General features: G+C 37.8%; 1 protein-coding gene across 1 annotated transcript; it reads right to left on the bottom strand.

Moving 5' to 3' along the window:
* Positions 1–3,992: 3,992 nt before the first annotated feature.
* LOC133551542 (transmembrane protein 47-like) lies at positions 3,993–19,641 on the bottom strand. The gene is made up of 3 exons (XM_061898351.1): positions 19,278–19,641; positions 10,944–11,084; positions 3,993–4,696 (listed from the first exon to the last, which is right to left on the bottom strand). Exons 1-3 carry the CDS (start codon positions 19,492–19,494, stop codon positions 4,515–4,517), a joined length of 540 nt encoding a protein of 179 aa, XP_061754335.1. The 5' UTR covers positions 19,495–19,641; the 3' UTR covers positions 3,993–4,514.
* Between the last annotated feature and the right edge of the window lie 412 nt (positions 19,642–20,053).

Below are 20,053 nucleotides of genomic sequence, written 5' to 3' on the forward strand. Positions count from 1 at the left end.
TCTAGTTAATTTATTAGAGATGTCCTATAATCAAATATCGACATGTATGCAGCCAGTACATGCCACATATCAATATTTTTTTAACGTTTAAATATGGTTAATATACCACTATGTATAGAAGCTGTATATTTGAAATGATATATCTTAATGCTAATTTTACCAAAAAAAAGATAAATCACATATCTTATTTAATACACTCAAATAATCATGTATGTAATCAATTGGACATGTCTTGCCATTAAACTGAATTAGTATTAAGAAAAATGATAACATAAACCAGGGAGAAATGTTAACATTAGGAGAATAAAGTAAAGGTGTAATTGAAAATTTCCAAACAAACGTAAACGCAACAGTCTAAACCCGAAAAAGATTCATAGACGCGATGAATAGAGCGCTCTAATCCGAATACATGAATCAATGTCTAATAAACGGTTTGAACACTATATAGGTCTTAAAATTTAATTGTATTTGTATTAAGAAAAACGTGTTCAAATACGGGGAAAGTCGTATTATCACGAGAATAAAGAACTGTAGTCATTTGTACAACTAAATATTCCCACACCTTGTTAACACAATTAGTCTGAAACCGGAAAAAATCCATAGATCAGTGGTTCTCAACCTTTTTTCAGTGATGTACCCCCTGTGAAATTTATTTTTAATTCAAGTACCCTCTAATCCAGGGGTCGTGAACCTTTTTGGCTGAGAGAGCCATGAAAGCCAAATATTTTAAAATGTATTTCTGTGAGAGCCATATCATATTTTTTTTAAACACTGAATACAACTAAATGCAAGTATTTTTATGTAAGACCAACATTTTATAGTATAATAAGTCTCTTAATCTTTTTAAAACAATTGTTATTCTGTAGCTAACCAATAATAAAGAAAATACTTCTTACCATTAATGCGACTTCATGAACAGGATGGATGGATTAAAATGCATGAGAATGTGTTATATTTTGAACGTTATTTTTAACACTGTGATTACCAGCATAATTATTTATTACTTATCGTGTTACGCAAGATTTATCTGAGAGCCGGATGCAGTCGTCAAAAGAGCCACATCTGGCTCGAGAGCCATAGGTTCCCTACCCCTGCCCTAATCAGAGCAAAGTATTTTTGGTTGAAAAAAAGAGATGAAGTAAAATACAGCATTATGTCATCAGTTTCTGATTTATTAAATTGTATAACAGTGCCAAATATTGCTTATTTGTAGTGGTCTTTCTTGAACTGTTTGGGGGGAAAAAAGACATACAAATAACTAAAAACTTGTTGAAAAATAAACAAGTGATTCAATTATAAATAAAAAATTCTACACATAAAAGTAATCATCAACTTAAAGTGCCCTCTTTGGGGATTGTAATAGAGATCCATTTGGATTCATGAACTTAATTCTAAACATTTTTCCACAAAAAAAGAAATCTTTGACATCAATATTGATGGAACATATCCACAAAAAATCTAGCTGTCAACACTGAACATTGCATTGTTGTATTTCTGTTCACAGTTTATTAACTTACATTCATATTTTGTTGAAGTATTTTTTCAATAAATATATCTAAAAAGGATTTTTGAATTGTTATTTTTAGAATATTTAAAACAAATCTCACGTACTCTTTGGCATACCTTCAAGTACCCCCAGGAGTACGCGTACGCCCATTGGAGAACCACGTGCTCTAATCCATGAATACATGAATCAATATCTTATAAACGTTTTAAACACTATATACTGTATGTCCTAAAATGAAATTGTATTCGTGTTGAGAAAAACGTGTTCAAATACGGGGAAAGTCGTATTATCACGAGAATAAAGAACTGTAGTCATTTGTATAAATAAATATTCCCACACCTTGTTAACGCAACAGTCTGAAACCGGAAACGATCCGTAGATGACAAAGATATTCACAACCAGAATAAATAAATCAGCTGTTTATATCACTGAATATTTGCTGAAACTCTTTCTGCCGGAAAAATAACTTTAAAAATACAATCAAACGAACGAAGCACTGGCAAACATGCTACCTTAAGCAATATATGTACTGACCACTAGAGGGCAGACGAGCATAGCTAGTATGAAAACATGAATTGTTACCATGCATTCATGGTCACGTCATAGATATGAAACATTAATTCAAGCCCGTTTTCTTTATTGTTTAAGCAATATTTGTATTATTGCAGTGGTGGAAAAACTGAACAAAGATTAAATAAATAAACTACACCGATACAATAATTACATTTTCACTTTTTAATATGAAACACAAAAAATACAAATAATGTATACAATAGTCCTATAGTCTTTATTGTAATTGGTGCATATATTAGACATGCTTGAATAAATGGTGTTTTATATATATATATATATATATATATATATATATATATATATATATATATATACTATATAATTACATACATTAAATACATTTGAAATTGAAATTAACTAATAAAAAAATGATAAAACATATTTCTACAGAGCGCAAACTAATTGTTGAAAAGATTAATCATTGAACAGTTTTCAAATTGCATGAGATACTGCATGTTTTAAAATTCCGCTGTAGGATTCATTATTGTTTAAAAAAAACAACCTGAAATTAATGCATCTTGAAATATCTCACTGTGTCTATAGTAAACCTTTATAGAATAATCTTTTTTTTTCAATTGAACTACTCAAATAAATAACCAATCTTGCATATTAAAACACCTCTCAGTATGATTCAGTGCAGTTCTCACTTTTGCAAATATATACATTCTAAAGTGGTTTATGTGACGCATACAAATGGGTTTTTAATCAAATTAAAAGCACTGCAATTTAAAGATTTGGTCGACTTTAAGACAACCCAATTTATGTATAATAATAACAAGTTACTAGTGTATATAGGGACGGCGTGGCGCAGTGGAAGAGTGGCCGTGTGCAACCCGGGGGGCCCTGGTTCAAATCCCACCTAGTACCAACCTCGTCATGTCCGTTGTGTCCTGAGCAAGACACTTCACCCTTGCTCCTGATGGGTGCTGGTTGGCGCCTTGCATGGCAGCTCCCTCCATCAGTGTGTGAATGTGTGTGTGAATGGGTAAATGTGGAAGTAGTGTCAAAAGCGCTTTGAGTACCTTAAAGGTAGAAAAGCGCTATACAAGTACAACCCATTTATCATTTATTTATATGCCGGGACTGTTTAAAAAATTAGGCTGTTTATAAATTCCAAAATAAATAAATGTTAAAGTGCAAAGTAGCATTGTGTGTCTTTTGTTGGGATTTATGTATGGAACAAGTTGGACCAAGAGCTAAAAGACTGTACCACTTCAATACAATGTCAGCATTTTTTGAAGGTATCCATTATGAAAAATAATGTTGAGAATCGATGCTAAGGATGTCAAATTAATATGGTGGAGCTTTTTCCATATACTATTATTTTGTGATGAAGGGAACAACAAAAAAATGTACAACTGTGTGCATAAGACATCGGTAGTTTTCTCTTTTTGTATTGTAAATACACCGGGATAGGTTTAATAAGCATTAGTTTCTGCTTATTCCATTTAAGACTATCTATATTAAACACATACCTTCTCTTTATCCGTCAAATATTTAAATGTCTGAATAAAAATTAAACTTGAACTTGAAGTAATCCTAGCTAAATTAAATTTTTCTAATTCCGGAAAAAATGCACAGCGAGCGCTACTGTTATGCAACCACCAGCTCACGTTTCAGCTTGCTGTTATAAGAAAACCGCTAAAAAAGCCCCCGAGTACCATTTGCATCAAAATGCAGCATCACTGCACACTGGAAGACATGTGGGATTTTCCCAGTGGGTTTTCATTCTCGTGTGAAAATCCAAATGGTCAGTTTTCACAGCTGCAGAGGTTCTGCGAGCAGCTGCTGCAGGAGTGAAAACTTTCACACCAGGCTGACGACGTGCGACACGAAACATGCAGCCTCTGTAACATAAACACAGCAAATGAAGACAAGACTGTGTACTAGTGAATGATAGAGGCGCCAAAAGGCAGGGGCGACACTAATGCTTTATTTTACATGTAGGTCAAAGGTCAGAATTTTATTTTTTACCCTCAGGTGTCAGGATACAACAATCAAAAACGTCACTTTTGTAAAATTTATTTAAGAAAGTCAATGTAGAAACCTTTTTTACACATTTACATTATACGAGACCAACTATAAATATCCAGCATAAATGAAAGCTCACTTAGTAAATATATGTTAGAGGATAGTGGTGCCATGATGAAACGCTACAGGAATAACACAGCGGTGCCTTTAAATGTTCAGGAGACCGTCCTCTGTTTGTCCGACAATGGACAGCCATGCAGGTCACCATGCGCTGGAAACGTCCAGCAACTCGTGCTCATTCAGAAAAACTCCCTCTGATACCGAGTGTGGTGTTAGGGTGAGAGGGGGCTCTATACAAACAGGCCTGGCCTAGTTAAAGGGTCTTCGCCGTCTGACTAAAAATAACCGAGAGAGTTCTATGTACACTTAGAGTTGTGTGTGTGTGGAGAGGGAGGCTGCCAGGTCAGTACATGGCGTCCTCGTATATGTCCGTCCGCAGGCAGAAGAGGACTCCTCCGCCCAGCATGAAGATGGTCGCTCCCCAGCCCAGGCCGTAGCCCCAGTTGAACTCGTGATACGTCTGCAGGACTGTCCCGTCGATGAACTTGATGGGATACAAGACCAAGGCGCAGGCCTGCAGCACAACTGGGTGGACAAAAGACACAAATTAGATTGATTTGTAGATGACATATAACGTACATTACAAAGTTGACGCATATACAAATGAGATTACTTAAATAAATAACTTTTAAAGATGTTTGTATAAACTTAATGCCAGTATTCCATTTGCACACAGATACAAACTCCTACCATAAAAAACAAGTACATTCTTAAATTAATACCTTTCCTAGTGAAGAAACAATGCAAAATCCTATTATTTAACTTGTGTGGTCATTGGATTTCATGAAATTTTATCAAAAACAATGACAGAAAAAGGCAAATCCGATATTAATGCTAAATATTGCTGTGATATCAGCGAACAAACAAGTATCGGATTATGTCAGCTTGCATCTAAAAAATAAAAACAGTCCTGCAGCGTGTTTACTCGCGCAAAACGGGATAGTAACATCTAAATGTCTTCCAATAAGCACACAAAGTTGGTCCTTTCCTGGTGAAGTCATTTGCAAAAAGTAAACATGGGAGGCTAATGGCTACTACACAAAAGCTAAGCACACAATAGTGCACAAGCTAGACAAAAGTAATAAGTGTGCTTATGAAAATATTGCAGCCTAAAACAGCACATTTTTCAATATAAACTCGTATCAGAAAGTTATAGTAGCCTATTACTTACACATACAAAGTCCCCAAGGCACATGCGTATTAGAAAGCATCCAGTAACTAACGTGTCCGCATCATGAGCTTAACGTAATGAAATTTTAATGGCGCTCGCAAGTATTATGGAAGAATCAATCAAGTAGGCTTCGTACCACAGCAAGATTTAATTGTGACAAGTCCGGACTTTTCTGGGAAAAGATGCCATAGCAGATTTATTTCACAGCGGAGGAAAAGACTATCTCTTGTTCAGCAGTGCCTTTTCTAAGGCAATGTCTACACTAAGTTGTTTAACCCTTAAACGAATAATTATTTAGCCTAAGCCCCGTTTCAGCCACACTAAATCACAATTTAAGGTCCCCCTCCTCCGACAATTTTTTACACGGGTAAGTGTGCCTTGTATTTCTTGAATCTCAGGCTCCTAGCTTTGTATAGACTCATTGAGCGTTTAAAAACTGAGTTTGGAGAGAAAGTGACGCCAGAAAGACTGCGCCTTACACAGGAAGTGACATCAGAAAGAACGTACCACAGCCAGCTTCATAACAACCCGTTCGGTAACTAGGCGGCAAACACTAGAAAGATGGAGGCCAGTCATCCAGACATGCCCGTGTTTCTCCTTCTTGTACATGAACATGCGCTTTTGGAAATCAAACATCAATACCTTAAGAGAAGGAAACAATTTCGAATACGACCCACCTCAGACGGTAACAAAAGGTGGCATTGTTGTGTGTGGACACGGATAAGGTTAGTTGGGATTTACCCTGGATAACCTTTTCCGGCTTAGTGTAGAAGGGGCCTAAGTAAACCCATACACACGCAAACACACAGCCCCTCCCCTAGTCCCCTACGCTCTCCCACTTTGTCTGATTTTTCTCTTCATTTCATCCTTTGCCAATGTTAATGCAAGTGGATTTAACTTCTTTAAAGGCCTACTGAAATTAGATTTTCTTATTTAAACGGGGATAGCAGGTCCATTCTATGTGTCATACTTGATCATTTGGCGATATTGCCATATTTTTGCTGAACGGATTTAGTAGAGAGCATCCACGATAAAGTTTGCAACTTTTGGTCGTTAATAAAAAAGCCTTGCCTGTACCGGAAGTAGCAGACTATGTGCGCGTGACGTCACGGGTTGTGGAGCTCCTCACATCCTCACATTGTTTACAATCATAGTCACCAGCAGCGAGAGCGATTCGGACCGAGAAAGCGACGATTTCCCCATTAATTAAAAGATTCGTGGATGAGGATAGTGAGAGTGAAGGACTAGAAAGATTTTTTAAAAAATGGCGAGGGCAGTGGGAGCGATTCAGATGTTATTAGACACATTTACTAGGATAATTCTGGAAAATCCCTTATTTGCTTATTGTGTTACTAGTGTTTTAGTGAGATTATATGGTACCTGAAAGTTTGAGGGGTGTGGCCACGGGTGTGGTGACCGCCAGTGTCTCCGGTGGGAGGAGGTAAGAGAGTCCGCAGCTGCAGGAGGACGAAAGCTCCGCTCATGTCTACGGTAAGAGCCGACTTATTACCACAATTTTCTCACCGAAACTTGCCTGTTGACATGTGGTCGGGAACCATGTTCGCTTGACCGCTCTGTTCCATAGTAAAGCTTCACCTTCAGGAATGTAAACAAGGAAACACCGGCTGTGTTTGTGTTACTAAAGGCAGCTGCAATACACCGCTTCCCACCTACATCTTTCTTCTTTGACGTCTCCATTATTAATTGAACAAATTGCAAAAGATTAAGCAACACAGATGTCCAAAATACTGTGTAATTATGCGATTAAAGCAGACGACTTTTAGACGGATCGGTGCTGGAAGAACATGTCCGCTATAACCGGTGATGTCACGCGCCAGGTCATCATACGCGTCATCATTCCGCGACATTTTAACAGGATACTTGGCGGGAAATTTTAAATTGCAATTTAGTAATTTAAACTGGCCGAATTGCCATGTGTTGCTATGTTAAGATTTCATCATTGATATATAAACTATCAGACTGCGTGGTCGGTTGTAGTGGGTTTCAGTAGGCCTTTAAATGTTTATTATTTTAGCAATATGGTTGTTAAAGTTACGGATTTTTGTGATTTCCACAGGGACTTTTTATGCATGCGCTTGTTAGCAGAGCAGTGCATACAGGACAGTTTAGTTTACCGCTGTTGTTTTTTGACTTGTTAATATAGAGAACGTCGATCCATCACCCCCTTGTTATGTTTGTTTAATATTTAATGTTCAAAGTGCACAGAATTCCACTAAAATGTGAACTTTTGTCAAGGCTAGAACCCAATATTCATAGTTACATTGTTTCTTTATTCTACAAACTTTTCGATTAACACACCCTGTTCAAAAATCGAAGTTCCCCTGTACTTAAAAATGCACTGTTACACAACATCTTGCACCAAAATTATTTTCTTAAGCGTGTCTCTCTAGTCCACAAAATTTCATGGTGGTGGTCGAACATATACTGTATTTGCATGTCCTGCGCAGTGTTTACATGAGCGGACAGTAAGGATGCTGGACCTAGACACAGAAGAAAGTTTCAATCCCCGTGTGAGTCATTTTCCTTTAGTAAAGGCTGTGCGGATCTTGAGGACTTTAGTGCGACTTTTCCCCCGCCTTTCCTTCCTCCCATATTGGAGCGGCAGCCCACAAGAATGCGGCCCTGTTGATGGAGCCCAGACCGAGCTGAGGTCATATTTCTGGTCAGAAAATAAATACCACACAGGCCTGCTGAGGGGCATTGAACGGGGGTCCAACATGCTTTGCTCCTGCTCTGCTCTGTAAAGGAGTCCTTATTCCCGGCAGGCTCTTGGAGCAATTACACGCAGGAAAGGATAACAGTGGCATGCCATGCTTTTCAGTAAATGGCTAGCAGGCAGTGGTGCAGCCATTAAGTCCACTGCACACATTGGCCTTTCATGCAGCATGTTTTCATAGGATTAACAAGGACAAAGATTCCTCACAAACCTCCCTAAAAATGGCATTCAAAAGTAATCCTTGCATTAAACACATTTCCGCTTGAATTTTGCTACATCCGTGTCACACGCGGCGAACAAATGTCACTGGTTGCTGTATATGTCGCAAATTAGATTTTTTTTTTACTCCATGGGAAATAATGGAAGAAGAAATAATTAGTTCTAGGGTCAAACCGTCATCATCATAACAACAATTTGACATCTTTTCCATTTTTTGCGGACTTGTCCCTTTACTATTGATCTTATCTTGCATATTTCTAAGAACCAGCGTCCTCTACAGTTGACAATGGATTTTTGTCTACAGTATTTATTGTGTCAGAGTTACAGGAGGACAAAAGATCATCCCTATGACAGCACAATAGTGTTTTTAATCATTTGTCCATCACACGTTTTTTTAACGGAATTTGCGGCCCATCAGTTGAATAGCCCAAATAATGAAAAAAAGAGGCACATAAAATAGAACCATGAGGAACGCCACTGATATCACTAAAATTTCAAAATCATATGTGACAATGGACAGGTAGCGAATTCAATACTTTTATAGGTACCGAGTACCAACGGACTTCCATTCAACTAAAATCAAAACGTGACGTCGCATTCGGTTGCTCACTGAACGGCGGCTCAAACACTTTGCGGGAAAACAGGCGCATTCATAGCTGGCTGCTTCTGGGTAATGTTGCAATTGTCTATGCCATCAAAGCATGCCTGATAGATAGCGCTTGAAAGTAAGGCTCCACTTTTCAAAGTACCTTATATTGGATTTGCCATATACATCTTACTGACTAGCATTAGCGATTTTACATGGCGATATCAACACTTTCCTATTTGGTAATGAAAACTACAATAAAGATGCACATTATAATCAAACTGTTGGTCTGTAATAAGTTGTATACCATTAGGTATTATAAGTTTATACTTATTTCTACTTCTTTTAATTCATGACTTTTTCTAATGTTGTATTAGGGCTAGGCGATATATCGATACAAACAATATATCGCAGGTTTGCCTCTGTGCGATATAGAAAATGACTATCGTAATATTCGAGTATACGTTCTCACACAGTTGCTTTTAGCTGCGGGCATTACACCACAGGCATTTTCTCCCTCCTTCTCGTCTCTCCTTCTCACAGAGACGTAAAACAAGCCCACCTCCTTACATACATCACATACTGTCGCGCGTGTAGCGTCATGCGCTCTCGCTGAGCAGGGAGGTAGCAGCATGGCTAACGTTAGCTGAGGCTGGTCGTGCAAGCGCAGCAGTGCAAGTGACATTACAAGAGAGAGAAGGTGCGAAACTGATTAAAAAAACAGCAGGGGTCCATCATCTGGCCGTGGTTTGGCTGCAAGCGGGGAGATATTTAGCAGACAACAGCAATATGCAAAATATGCAGCAAAAGTGTTGTTACAAAAGGTAGCAGCACTACTAATTTGTTCTTTCATTGAAAAAGTAACCCGCGAGAGAATGAAGAGTATTTAATAAATACAGTTTTGGTAAATAGACTTAGTTGTGATTTGCCTCTCTGGATGAAAGTTTAAAAGTAGCATATATTAATGCAGTATGAAGAAGAATGTTTTAATGTAGACACATAGAATCATCAAATTGCTGTGATTATATGCATCAAGTGTTCATTCAAGGCCGAGGCATAATATTGAGATATATATCGTATATCGCGATATGGCATAAAATACCGAGATATTAATAAAAGCCAATATCACCCAGCAGTATTTTGTATCAGTTATTTTTATCTTATATTAGGCGAATGAAAAATGAAATAAATTAAAAATCTGGAACAAATTGTGACTTCCAAGATGCCTTATTATTTGGGTGTTTCAAAACATCCATGAGTCTTTGAACGCACCATCAGGGTAGATTTCAAATTGGAAATATAAAAAAATCTGTTTATTCTAGTGCACGTGTAAGAGCTACTTACACCAAGGACCTACTGTTTTAATGGGTCTCCATTTTATTTTTATTTTTTATTACTATATCTGAGTTGGTGTACTTTATTGTACTAATAATGCCTGATGTTGATGCTGTCTTACTTTTCTGTTTTTTATGGACCTTGTTGTTTACCATCAACCTGCCGAGGACTACAGACGGCAATTAACCTTTGTTTCCAATCTGGCACGTTTACATTGTATATGTTCATTACTGTGCATTGTCCCATGTAACAAATAAAGCAACAGTATCAGTATGGAAAGTGGCACAGGTCAAGTGGCTGTACAGTATGTACAGTAAGTGGTTGGTGTTCCAACTTTAGCTCAAGCCAAATAAGCACAAAGCTACCAGTCTGTTTCTACCAACCTTCGCAAACAACAACATTGTGTTTTAATAATAACATTGAAGTATGGATATTGTTGTCACCATTTCCTCTCTATAATGTGACTTCACTTGTGTTGTTTCTGCTACAAAATTCTGTGGCTGCCTTTTTCTTGGCCCAAAGACTGAGCGGGCCTCTGGGCTGCTCACCACAGAAGAAACTAGCTGCCGCTTCTTTACTTCGTTTCATAGGAGCTCTGGAAGGAATAAAAGCCTGTCTATATGGAAACGCCTGTGGTTCTGGCTAGGGCGTGCTTGCCGCCTCTCGGTTTCTCCATAATCAGAGGAGAAAAGAATGTGACAGGCAGGAAGGAGAGCAGACTGACCTGCAGTGAAGAGGAACACGGCCACCGTGCGGTAATGCTTTCTCTGCGTGCCGTGGCACAGCGAAATGAGCCCCACCAGAAAGGCCACCAGGGTCGCCACGGCGCCGGCCACCAGCAGCACCAAGGTGGCAATCTGCCAGTCTGCAGAATGACGCATAAAAACATTAGTTCATCAAAGCACGACCTGCACCACATCACGGAGATGACTTCATAAAAAAAGTCTCATTTCTTTTTGGATGTGGAATTGCATATTACATAATGCTGACTTTGTGTGGTTTGTGGCTGCTGAAGTCATTTTACAGTCAACAATTTCACCTCATAAATGTCTGCCATCTCCGAAGTTAAACACAGGCCGTTGGTGGACTCCCACATTGTTCTCTATGCATAAGTATATTTTCCACAACATATCATGCTGATTTAGGGTTAAAACTAAAGCCTTTATTAACGTGAGTCAATGCTTTAAGTGTAATGAAATTAAAATGAAGTAGAACTCGTAATGAAGAAGGAACATCTGGGTATAGTACAGCTGTGAATCTTTAGGCACTACAAGACTCATTTCATAATCAATTCTCGATTCAAAACAATTGTTTTTTCAAAATCTATTATTTTTAGTAACATTGGGTGCCAGTCCTATGATTCCTCCAAAAATAGATGAACAGCTGTTATTTCTGTTATGTAAAAGAAAACTGTTTTTGTTGAATAAAATTATACCCAAACATTTAAAATAATTGCATTATTGGCATTATTTTACCAAAAAATCTTAGGGTACATTAAACATGTGTTTAATTTTGCAGTTAAGTCTTTAAATAAAATAGTGAACATATTAGACAACTTGTCTTTTAGTAGTAAGTAAAAAAACAAAGGCTCCTAATTTGTCTGCTGAAGTATGCAGTAACTTAATGTGTCATTCATTTATCATTCTATTGTTTTGTGAACATTATTAAGCACCAGTGGTAGACAATTAATTATTAATCTCCTTGTTCATTTACTGTTGATATCTGCTTACTTTCTCTTTTAACATGTTCTATCTACACTTCTGTTAAACTGTAACAATTACTGATTATTTTGTTGTTTGATACTTTCCATTAGTTTTGGATGATACCACAAATTTGGGTATCAATCCGATACTAAGTAGTTACAGGATCATACATTGGTCATATTGAAAGTCCTCATGTGTCCAGGGATGTATTTCCTGAGTTTATAAACATAATAGTAGATGTTGTGATACCAAATAATATTGACGTAATCATAGTAGTATCGACTAGAAAGAATACTGAAAACAAAGGTTTGTTGTACTTGTGCAATGACAATAAAGACCTATCTATCTATCTATCTAGCTATCTATCTATCTATCTGTGCCTGTACTTATTGTGAGGGCAAAAATAACGGCAATAATATTGTGTATCAGTAATATTTTGTAGATCAATATATCGTTGAGCAAAATTTGTTATCAGCCCAGACCTAAAAATGGTTGCTGAAATGTGAGGGGTGAACTGCACATACTGTTTGGATCAGGGATACTCATTACGTCGATCGCGAGCTACAGGTCATTCGTGGAGGGTGTGTCAGTCGATCACAAACCAAGCATGAAAATAATAAACCTAAAAATTTGTGATCATCAATCTTTACTACGACGTCACTTGATTGACATTCACGGCACAACTTCTGAGATGACGCTGGCTGCTGCCAGATCATTATTGAGAAAACATGACCGAAAGGAGGGCGAGAAACACTTTTTATTTCAACACTCTCGCGCCGTACCTGCTGTCAAAACCCTAAAAACAGACTGCACAGTTGCTGTCTTCACAATAAAAGCCCTGCTTCCTCCTGCCTGCGCTAACAAAATAAGAGTCTCAGAAAGGTAGCCTGCACAAGTTAGCCGTCAATGTATTTCTTGCAAAATGTATAAAAACGAGTATGGAAGCTGGACAAATAAGACGCTCAAAACTAACCACTTTCATGTGGTATTGGACAGAGGAGGACTTATTTTTCTTCCATTCGAAAATGTGGACATTATCAGCACTACTGTCTGATTCCAAACAATGCAAATCATCAGAATCAGGTAATACACCAACTTATTTTTTTGTCTTCATGAAAAAAAATAAATCTATATGTGTTAAACATGCTTGTGTTATCATTAAACACCTTTAAAGTGTTAACAAAAATGTCTCTTTCATAAATGATTAAATATAAATTATATATATGAATGAGGTAAATTCCTTTGACTCGGTCAATTGAAAAGTAGCTCGCCTGCAGAAAAAGTGTGGGCACGCCTGGTTTAGATGTATGCAGTACGAACACAAATAAGGGGACAGACATGCACCTGGGGATAGGTTGTGCAGCAACACCAAATTGGCCCTATTGTGAGAATGTGAGTGTGAATGTTGTCTCTGTTTTGGCTCGGTTGGGAGAACATGCCAGCAACCTGAGAGTTCCTGGTTCGATCCCGGGCTTCAACCCTCCGAGTCACGTCCATTGTGTCCTTGGGCACTTGCTCATTATTGGTCATGGTTAGGGCCTTGCATGGCAGCTCTTGCCATCATTGTGTAAATCTGTGTGTGAATGGGGAAATGTGGAAATAGTGTCAAAGCGCTTTGAGTACCTTGAAGGTATAAAAGCACTATACAAGTAAAACCCATTTACCATTTACCCTGCGATGAGGTGGTGACTTGTCAAGGATGTACACTGCCTTCCGCCCGGTATAGAATCCAGCACCCCCCCCGAAAGGGACAAGCGGTAGAAAAAGCATGGATGGGCAACAGTTAATCAGTTAATTAATCATCCATCCATCCATCCATTTTATACCGCTTATTCCCTTTGAGGTCTCGGGGGGCGCTGGGGCCTATGTCAGCTACAAAAAGGCGGAAGGCGGTGTACACCCTGGACAAGTCGCTACCTAATCGCAGGGCCAACACAGATAGACAGACAACATTCACACACTAGGGCCAATTTAGTGTTGCCAATCAACCTATCCCCAGGTGCATGTCTTTGGAAGTGAGAGGAAGCCAGATTACCCGTAGGGAACCCATGCATTTACGGGGAGGACATGCAAACTCCACACAGAAAGATCCAGAGCCCGGGATTGAACCCAGGACTACTCAGGACCTTCGTATTGTGAGGCAGACGCACCAACCCCTCTTCCAACGTGAAGCCCGTTAATTAATATATAATATGAATTATTGAGCCAGAATAAAATACTGTGTGAACAGAATTTGAGGAAAGTGGCTTCTCTGTTCCAGGCTAAATCAGCTGGTGTAGGTTAAGCAGGAAGAACTTGATCTTATCCCATCAAACACCTATGGAATGTTTTAAAACAATGACCTTTGACCTCACAAATGTTCCCCAATCCCTTTTTTTGAATTCATTTTTACTTCCTTTGTCTATAAAGTGAACTTTAATTTACTTATGAAATGACGATTCTCGTTTGGATAGCTCGCTTTCCTTCTTTCCTGCCTGCTTTGTATTGTGGTTACCCCCACACTTGTCATTGTCAGGAGAAAGGAGAAGCTCTAAAGACACATTTGCATTGGATGAGCTGAACAACAGTGAGTTTCATATGTCACGAGGCAGGGAGAAAGGAATCCCTGATAACACAGCATTTGAATAATAAGGCTTATCCTTCAGGAGGTATTCTTGCCGGCAGCTTTAGAACATCATGTGATTTGAATTTTGATCCACACCCTCTCACCAGCAGCTAGTATTTCTAAGGTCATAATAGTACAGCATCAATGACGTGCATTCTATTCTTTTGTGTCTGCCAGAGAGGAAACCGAGTCCTAAAAAGGAATGAAATGTGGGGACTTTTATTTTTTTGCCTTTACGAGTGGGGCTTGCACATACCGTATGCTGGTGCCTTTTGGTCAACACTGACCCCAACCCGGCACTGTTGCTTTAATGAGATCTACAGACACTCAAAAGCAACAACCCCACCTCCCATTTAGTCCCACACATTCCACTACACTAGAACGTGGGCCAAAGCCTTGTTTCCTCTACATTCTTTGTGGTGTGTGTGTGTGTGTGTGTGTGTGTGTGTGTGTGTGTGTGTGTGTGTGTGTGTGTGTGTGTGTGTGCGCATGCAAACATCTAGCAGATTAAACACACTCTGGCCCATCATACAGTATATCTGTAAATTCCTATGCTAAAAAAAAAGTGGTCGCTGTAAAGTAACGCACTTGACCATATGACACGTAGCAGAATGTAAACAAAGTAGTAATGTGACCGTCCAACCTGCTGGGCTCACACCTTGCAGCAAATGTGCACGTGTCAGAAAGTGGGTCTTGTGTATGTGGCACGGTATGGGGGGTTCAAACACAGAAGGAATGCCTTTCCCTCCCAATAGACAAAACAAACCTAATACATTGTTGCTCAGATGATTAATGGTACTTCGTCACTACATACAGTAGATCATCATTGATGTTTTTCACACTCATGTGCTGTGACTGTCTTACACCTCATTGCTAAAGTGTGTCAAGACTACAATAACAAAAGACACACTAACATGACTAATATGTTATATTCACAAAACTAATATTTCTCATCAAGCGGGGACTGCAATGATAATTTAAGGTTCTCTCGCTTAATGGTGTGATGTTAAGAGCATTTTAACATCCTAAAACGATGAAGCCCATAAAGAAGCCACCTGTTGACATATCAGGATTCATTGTCTGGTCAACATGTGAAATTGATGTAAACATGTATATTTTGTTATACTTACATAGTTTATATGTACTCTTAATCTAAAAATGTGAAACTAAATATATTTTACTCAATTGAGAAAACTGTGATATTATTACACATTTGGAATATTGACATAATTCGGATGTTCTCTTTTATTTATGATGAGGAAGCATAAGCCCTTTCAAAAAAATGTTTTTTAATGTATGGTAATATTTTATTACCTAGGGTATTGTATTGTATTAATTGATATCTACTCATTTTATATCTAAACCTAAAAGCACAACTTTGAGCACGTAATATAATAAAACTATTTATCAATAAAATCATTAAAATAGTCAAATATTTTTTGTTTTTAGAAATATTGACATAGTTTTGTTTTATTATAGGGATAGGGATGGCACTTAGCTTGTAAAAACTAAAGAGAAAAAAATATTTACAACACAATAGTATTCCAGTATTTAGGTATGATTCATACTGATATAACTCACGCACACGCATACATATATGTTTATATGTATGTACATGTATGTATGTAAAAACTCTGTTTCCATATGAGTTGGGAAATTGTTTTAGATGTAAATATAAACGGAATACAATGATTTGCAAATCCTTTTCAACCCATATTCAGTTGAATATGCTACAAAGACAACATAAAGTATTTGATGTAACTTACACAATTGTGAAGGCACCATTAATGCTGAAAGGTACATACAGGTTTTGGAGCAATATATGATGTCATCCAAGCAACGTAATCATGGACGCCCCTGCTTATTTCAGCAAGAAAATGCCAAGACACGTGTTACAACATCGTGGCTTCGTAGTAAAAGAGTGCGGGTACTTTCCTGGCCAGCCTGCAGTCCAGACCTGTCTCCCATTGAAAATGTGTGGCGCATTATGAAGCGTAAAATACAACAGCGGAGACCCCGGACTGTTGAACGACTGAAGCTCAACATAAAACAACAATGGGTAAGAATTCCACTTTCAAAGCTTCAACAATAAGTTTCCTCAGTTCCTAAACGTTTATTGAGTGTTGTTAAAAGAAAAGGTGATGTAACACTGTGGTGAACATGTCCTTTCCCAACTACTTTGGCACGTGTTGCAGCCATGAAATTCTAAGTTAATTATTATTTGCAAAAATAAAATAAAGTTTATGAGTTTGAACATCAAATATCTTGTCTTTGTAGTGCATTCAATTGAATATGGGTTGAAAATTATTTGCAAATCAATGTATTCCGTTTATATTTACATCTAACACACTTTCCCAACTCATATGGAAACGGGGTTTGTATGATAATGTATGTATTAGGGTTGTACAGTATACCGGTACACTAGTATAATATTCTGGTAGCAATCAATCAAAGATTATACTATAGTCTGTTTGAAAATTACCGGTTCACCATAATTTTCTTTTTACAGGCATGACGGTGCGTCGTCACGTCATGACATTTTGCTGGTTTTGCGAGCACAGGAGCATGTTCGGAAGTGCACAATCACAGAGTACTTACAAGCAGACAGTGTGTAGACAGAAAAGGGAGAATGGCCGCATTTTGGCTTAAAAACTGACGACAAACGTGAAGCGATAACACTGAAACGCCCTCAGGAAGAGGTGCTTTAAAACATGGTTAGCTAGCTAGCTAGCTAGCGGCTAAAGTCCAGCTGCAGTCGGCAGTGTTTTAGCTACTTCTAAATCATTAATCCTCGCCTCCATGGTGACAAATAAAGTAAGTTTCTTACAAGTATCATCCCTGCAACACAAGGAATAGCTAAACATGCTTCACTACACACCGTAGGATGATACGATAGCTCCCCGGCATCACAATGTAAACAAACATGGGTGGATCTACAACTGACATCCACTGTAATGATACCAAGTACAAGAGTGTATCTCGTTGATACTACTATGATAACATCAATATTTTTTATAGTCACAAAATGTTTTTTCTTGTAAATTGAAATTATATTCATAAACTCAGGATATACGTTACTGGACACATGAGAACTAAAATTATGACCAATGTATGACCCTGTAACTACTTGGTATCGAATTGATACCTAAATTTGTGGTATCATCCAAAACTAATGTAAAGTGTCTAACAATAGAAGAATAAGTGATTATTACATTTTAACAGAAGAACATGTTGAAAGACAAAGTAACCAGATATTAAGAGTAAATCAAAAAGTAGGTTAATAATCAATTTTTACAGCGTGTCCTTTATAATTTTGACAAAACAATAGAATGAGAAATGGCACAATATGTTACTGCATACGTCAGCAGACAAATTAGGAGCCTTTGTTTGCTTACATACTACTAAGACAAGTTGTCTAGTATGTTCACTACTTTTTTTGAGGACAAAATTGTTCTTTGATTGCTATAGGAAACCTACGTTTAATGTACCATAAGACGTTTTTGTTAAAAAAAAGCCAATAATGCCATTTTTGTGGTCACCTTTATTTAGAAAAATATCGAAATACATTTTAGTACCGGTACCAAAATATTGGTATTGAGACAACCCTAGTACACATATGTGTGTGTGTGTGTATATATATATGTGTATATATATATATATATATATATATATATATATATATATATATATATATATATATATATATCCATCCTTTTTCTACCGCTTATTTCCTTTGGGGTGGCGGGGGGCGCTGGTGCCTATCCTATCTCAGCTACAATCGGGCGGAAGGCGGTGTACACCCTGGACAAGTCGCCACCTAATCGCAGGGCCAACACAGATAGACAGACAACATTCACACTGACATTCACACACTAGGGCCGATTTAGTGTCGCCAATCAACCTATCCCCAGGTGCATGTCTTTGGAGGTGGGAGGAAGCCGGAGTACCCGGGGAGACCCACACATTCACGGGGAGGACATGCAAACTCCACACAGAAAGATCCCGAGCCTGGGATTGAACCAGGACTACTCAGGACCTTCGTATTGTGAGGCAGACGCACTAACCCTTCTTCCACCGCGAAACCCTATAAATAAATATATATATATATATAAAAAACTGTATATTTATATATTTTATATCCAACCCTTAAAAAACACATTTGAGCATGTAATAAAAATCAGCATCAAAAATAAAATCATTAAAAATCTATATCAAATTAAATGGAAATAATTTGTGGTTTTAGAAATATGATTTATGTTGTATTATGGGGATGGAACTTGAACTGTTAAAAGAAAGTGAAAAATAATTTTAAAAAAAATAATATTCCAGTGATGAGTTTTTTTTAAATTATGGCTAGGAAACTACAGTATACGATATAAAACCAACAAAAACAATATTCGGGATTTTTAAAAATAGAAAAAATATAATAATTTAATATGGAGAGACAAAAACGTAAAAAAAGGACATTTTGAAGTACTACATTTGTTGTGGTCTTATATGTGCTGATATGTCAACAAAAAACATTACAATCCCTGAATTAGTCAATACAAACATAATTATGATGAATTATTCAAGTGGCAGATCAAATTTATATATACAATGTGTATGTATTTATTTCTAAAGTAATATGTACATAATAAGGATGTTTTGAAAGTGAAACAAATAATTTGCAAAGTACACCCCAGGAGTCACAAACGAAGGGGAAATGATAGAAGAGTAAACTAAAGAATGATAGTGAAACATTTCTGACCGGAAGTGAGGGTGGAGAAGCAGCTCCACGAAGAGTCCTCGTCCGGCTGCCTGGCCTCGGACTGAGAGCAGGACTCCCACAAAGACAGAGAAAAGTGGTCGGCGGTGACCCAGGCTGGACTGAGCAGAGCCACCAAGTCCAGACACAAAGCCAAGAAGACACACAGCAGGGCGATGAGCTTGAAGGGTCGCAGCACGTACACGTCGTCCACGGACATGATTGCCTCCTCACACACCGCCGTGGACCGTCACTAGTGGGAAATGAACGACCTGTCTGTGTGTGAAAGTGACTTCTACCATCCCACTCACTTGACATGCACTGGCCGCTTTTTAGTGAGTCTCACGCTCTGAAGGCTGAACTCAAGACATCCGGTATGTGTTCGTTTACAAATTAAGAGTCGTATAAAAGCTACACAACTATATCAAATCTCTGTTCAACCTAATTTTATAACACATTGCAAACTATAGATAGATGTACTCTATTAAATCATCCAGTATGGATATTTTTTTATATTCCAACTACTATTTATTCACTTAATCTTTTATTTTGAAAATAGTTAAAGGGATGTTCGAAATAAGTACACGCTAAAACGGCAAAGTCAGGCAACTCATAATAACAAAGGGACGAAAATAGATACACTCGTTTAAAAATATGTAGTTTATCCGATTAAATTGCAATATATGATGGCCTTAAATGACTAGACCAGGGGTCACCAACCTTTTTGAAACCAAGAGCTACATCTTGGGTACTGATTAATGCGAAGGGCTACCAGTTGA

Source organism: Nerophis ophidion, linkage group LG04 (assembly GCF_033978795.1).
Source record: "Nerophis ophidion isolate RoL-2023_Sa linkage group LG04, RoL_Noph_v1.0, whole genome shotgun sequence".
Lineage (NCBI taxonomy): Eukaryota > Metazoa > Chordata > Actinopteri > Syngnathiformes > Syngnathidae > Nerophis > Nerophis ophidion.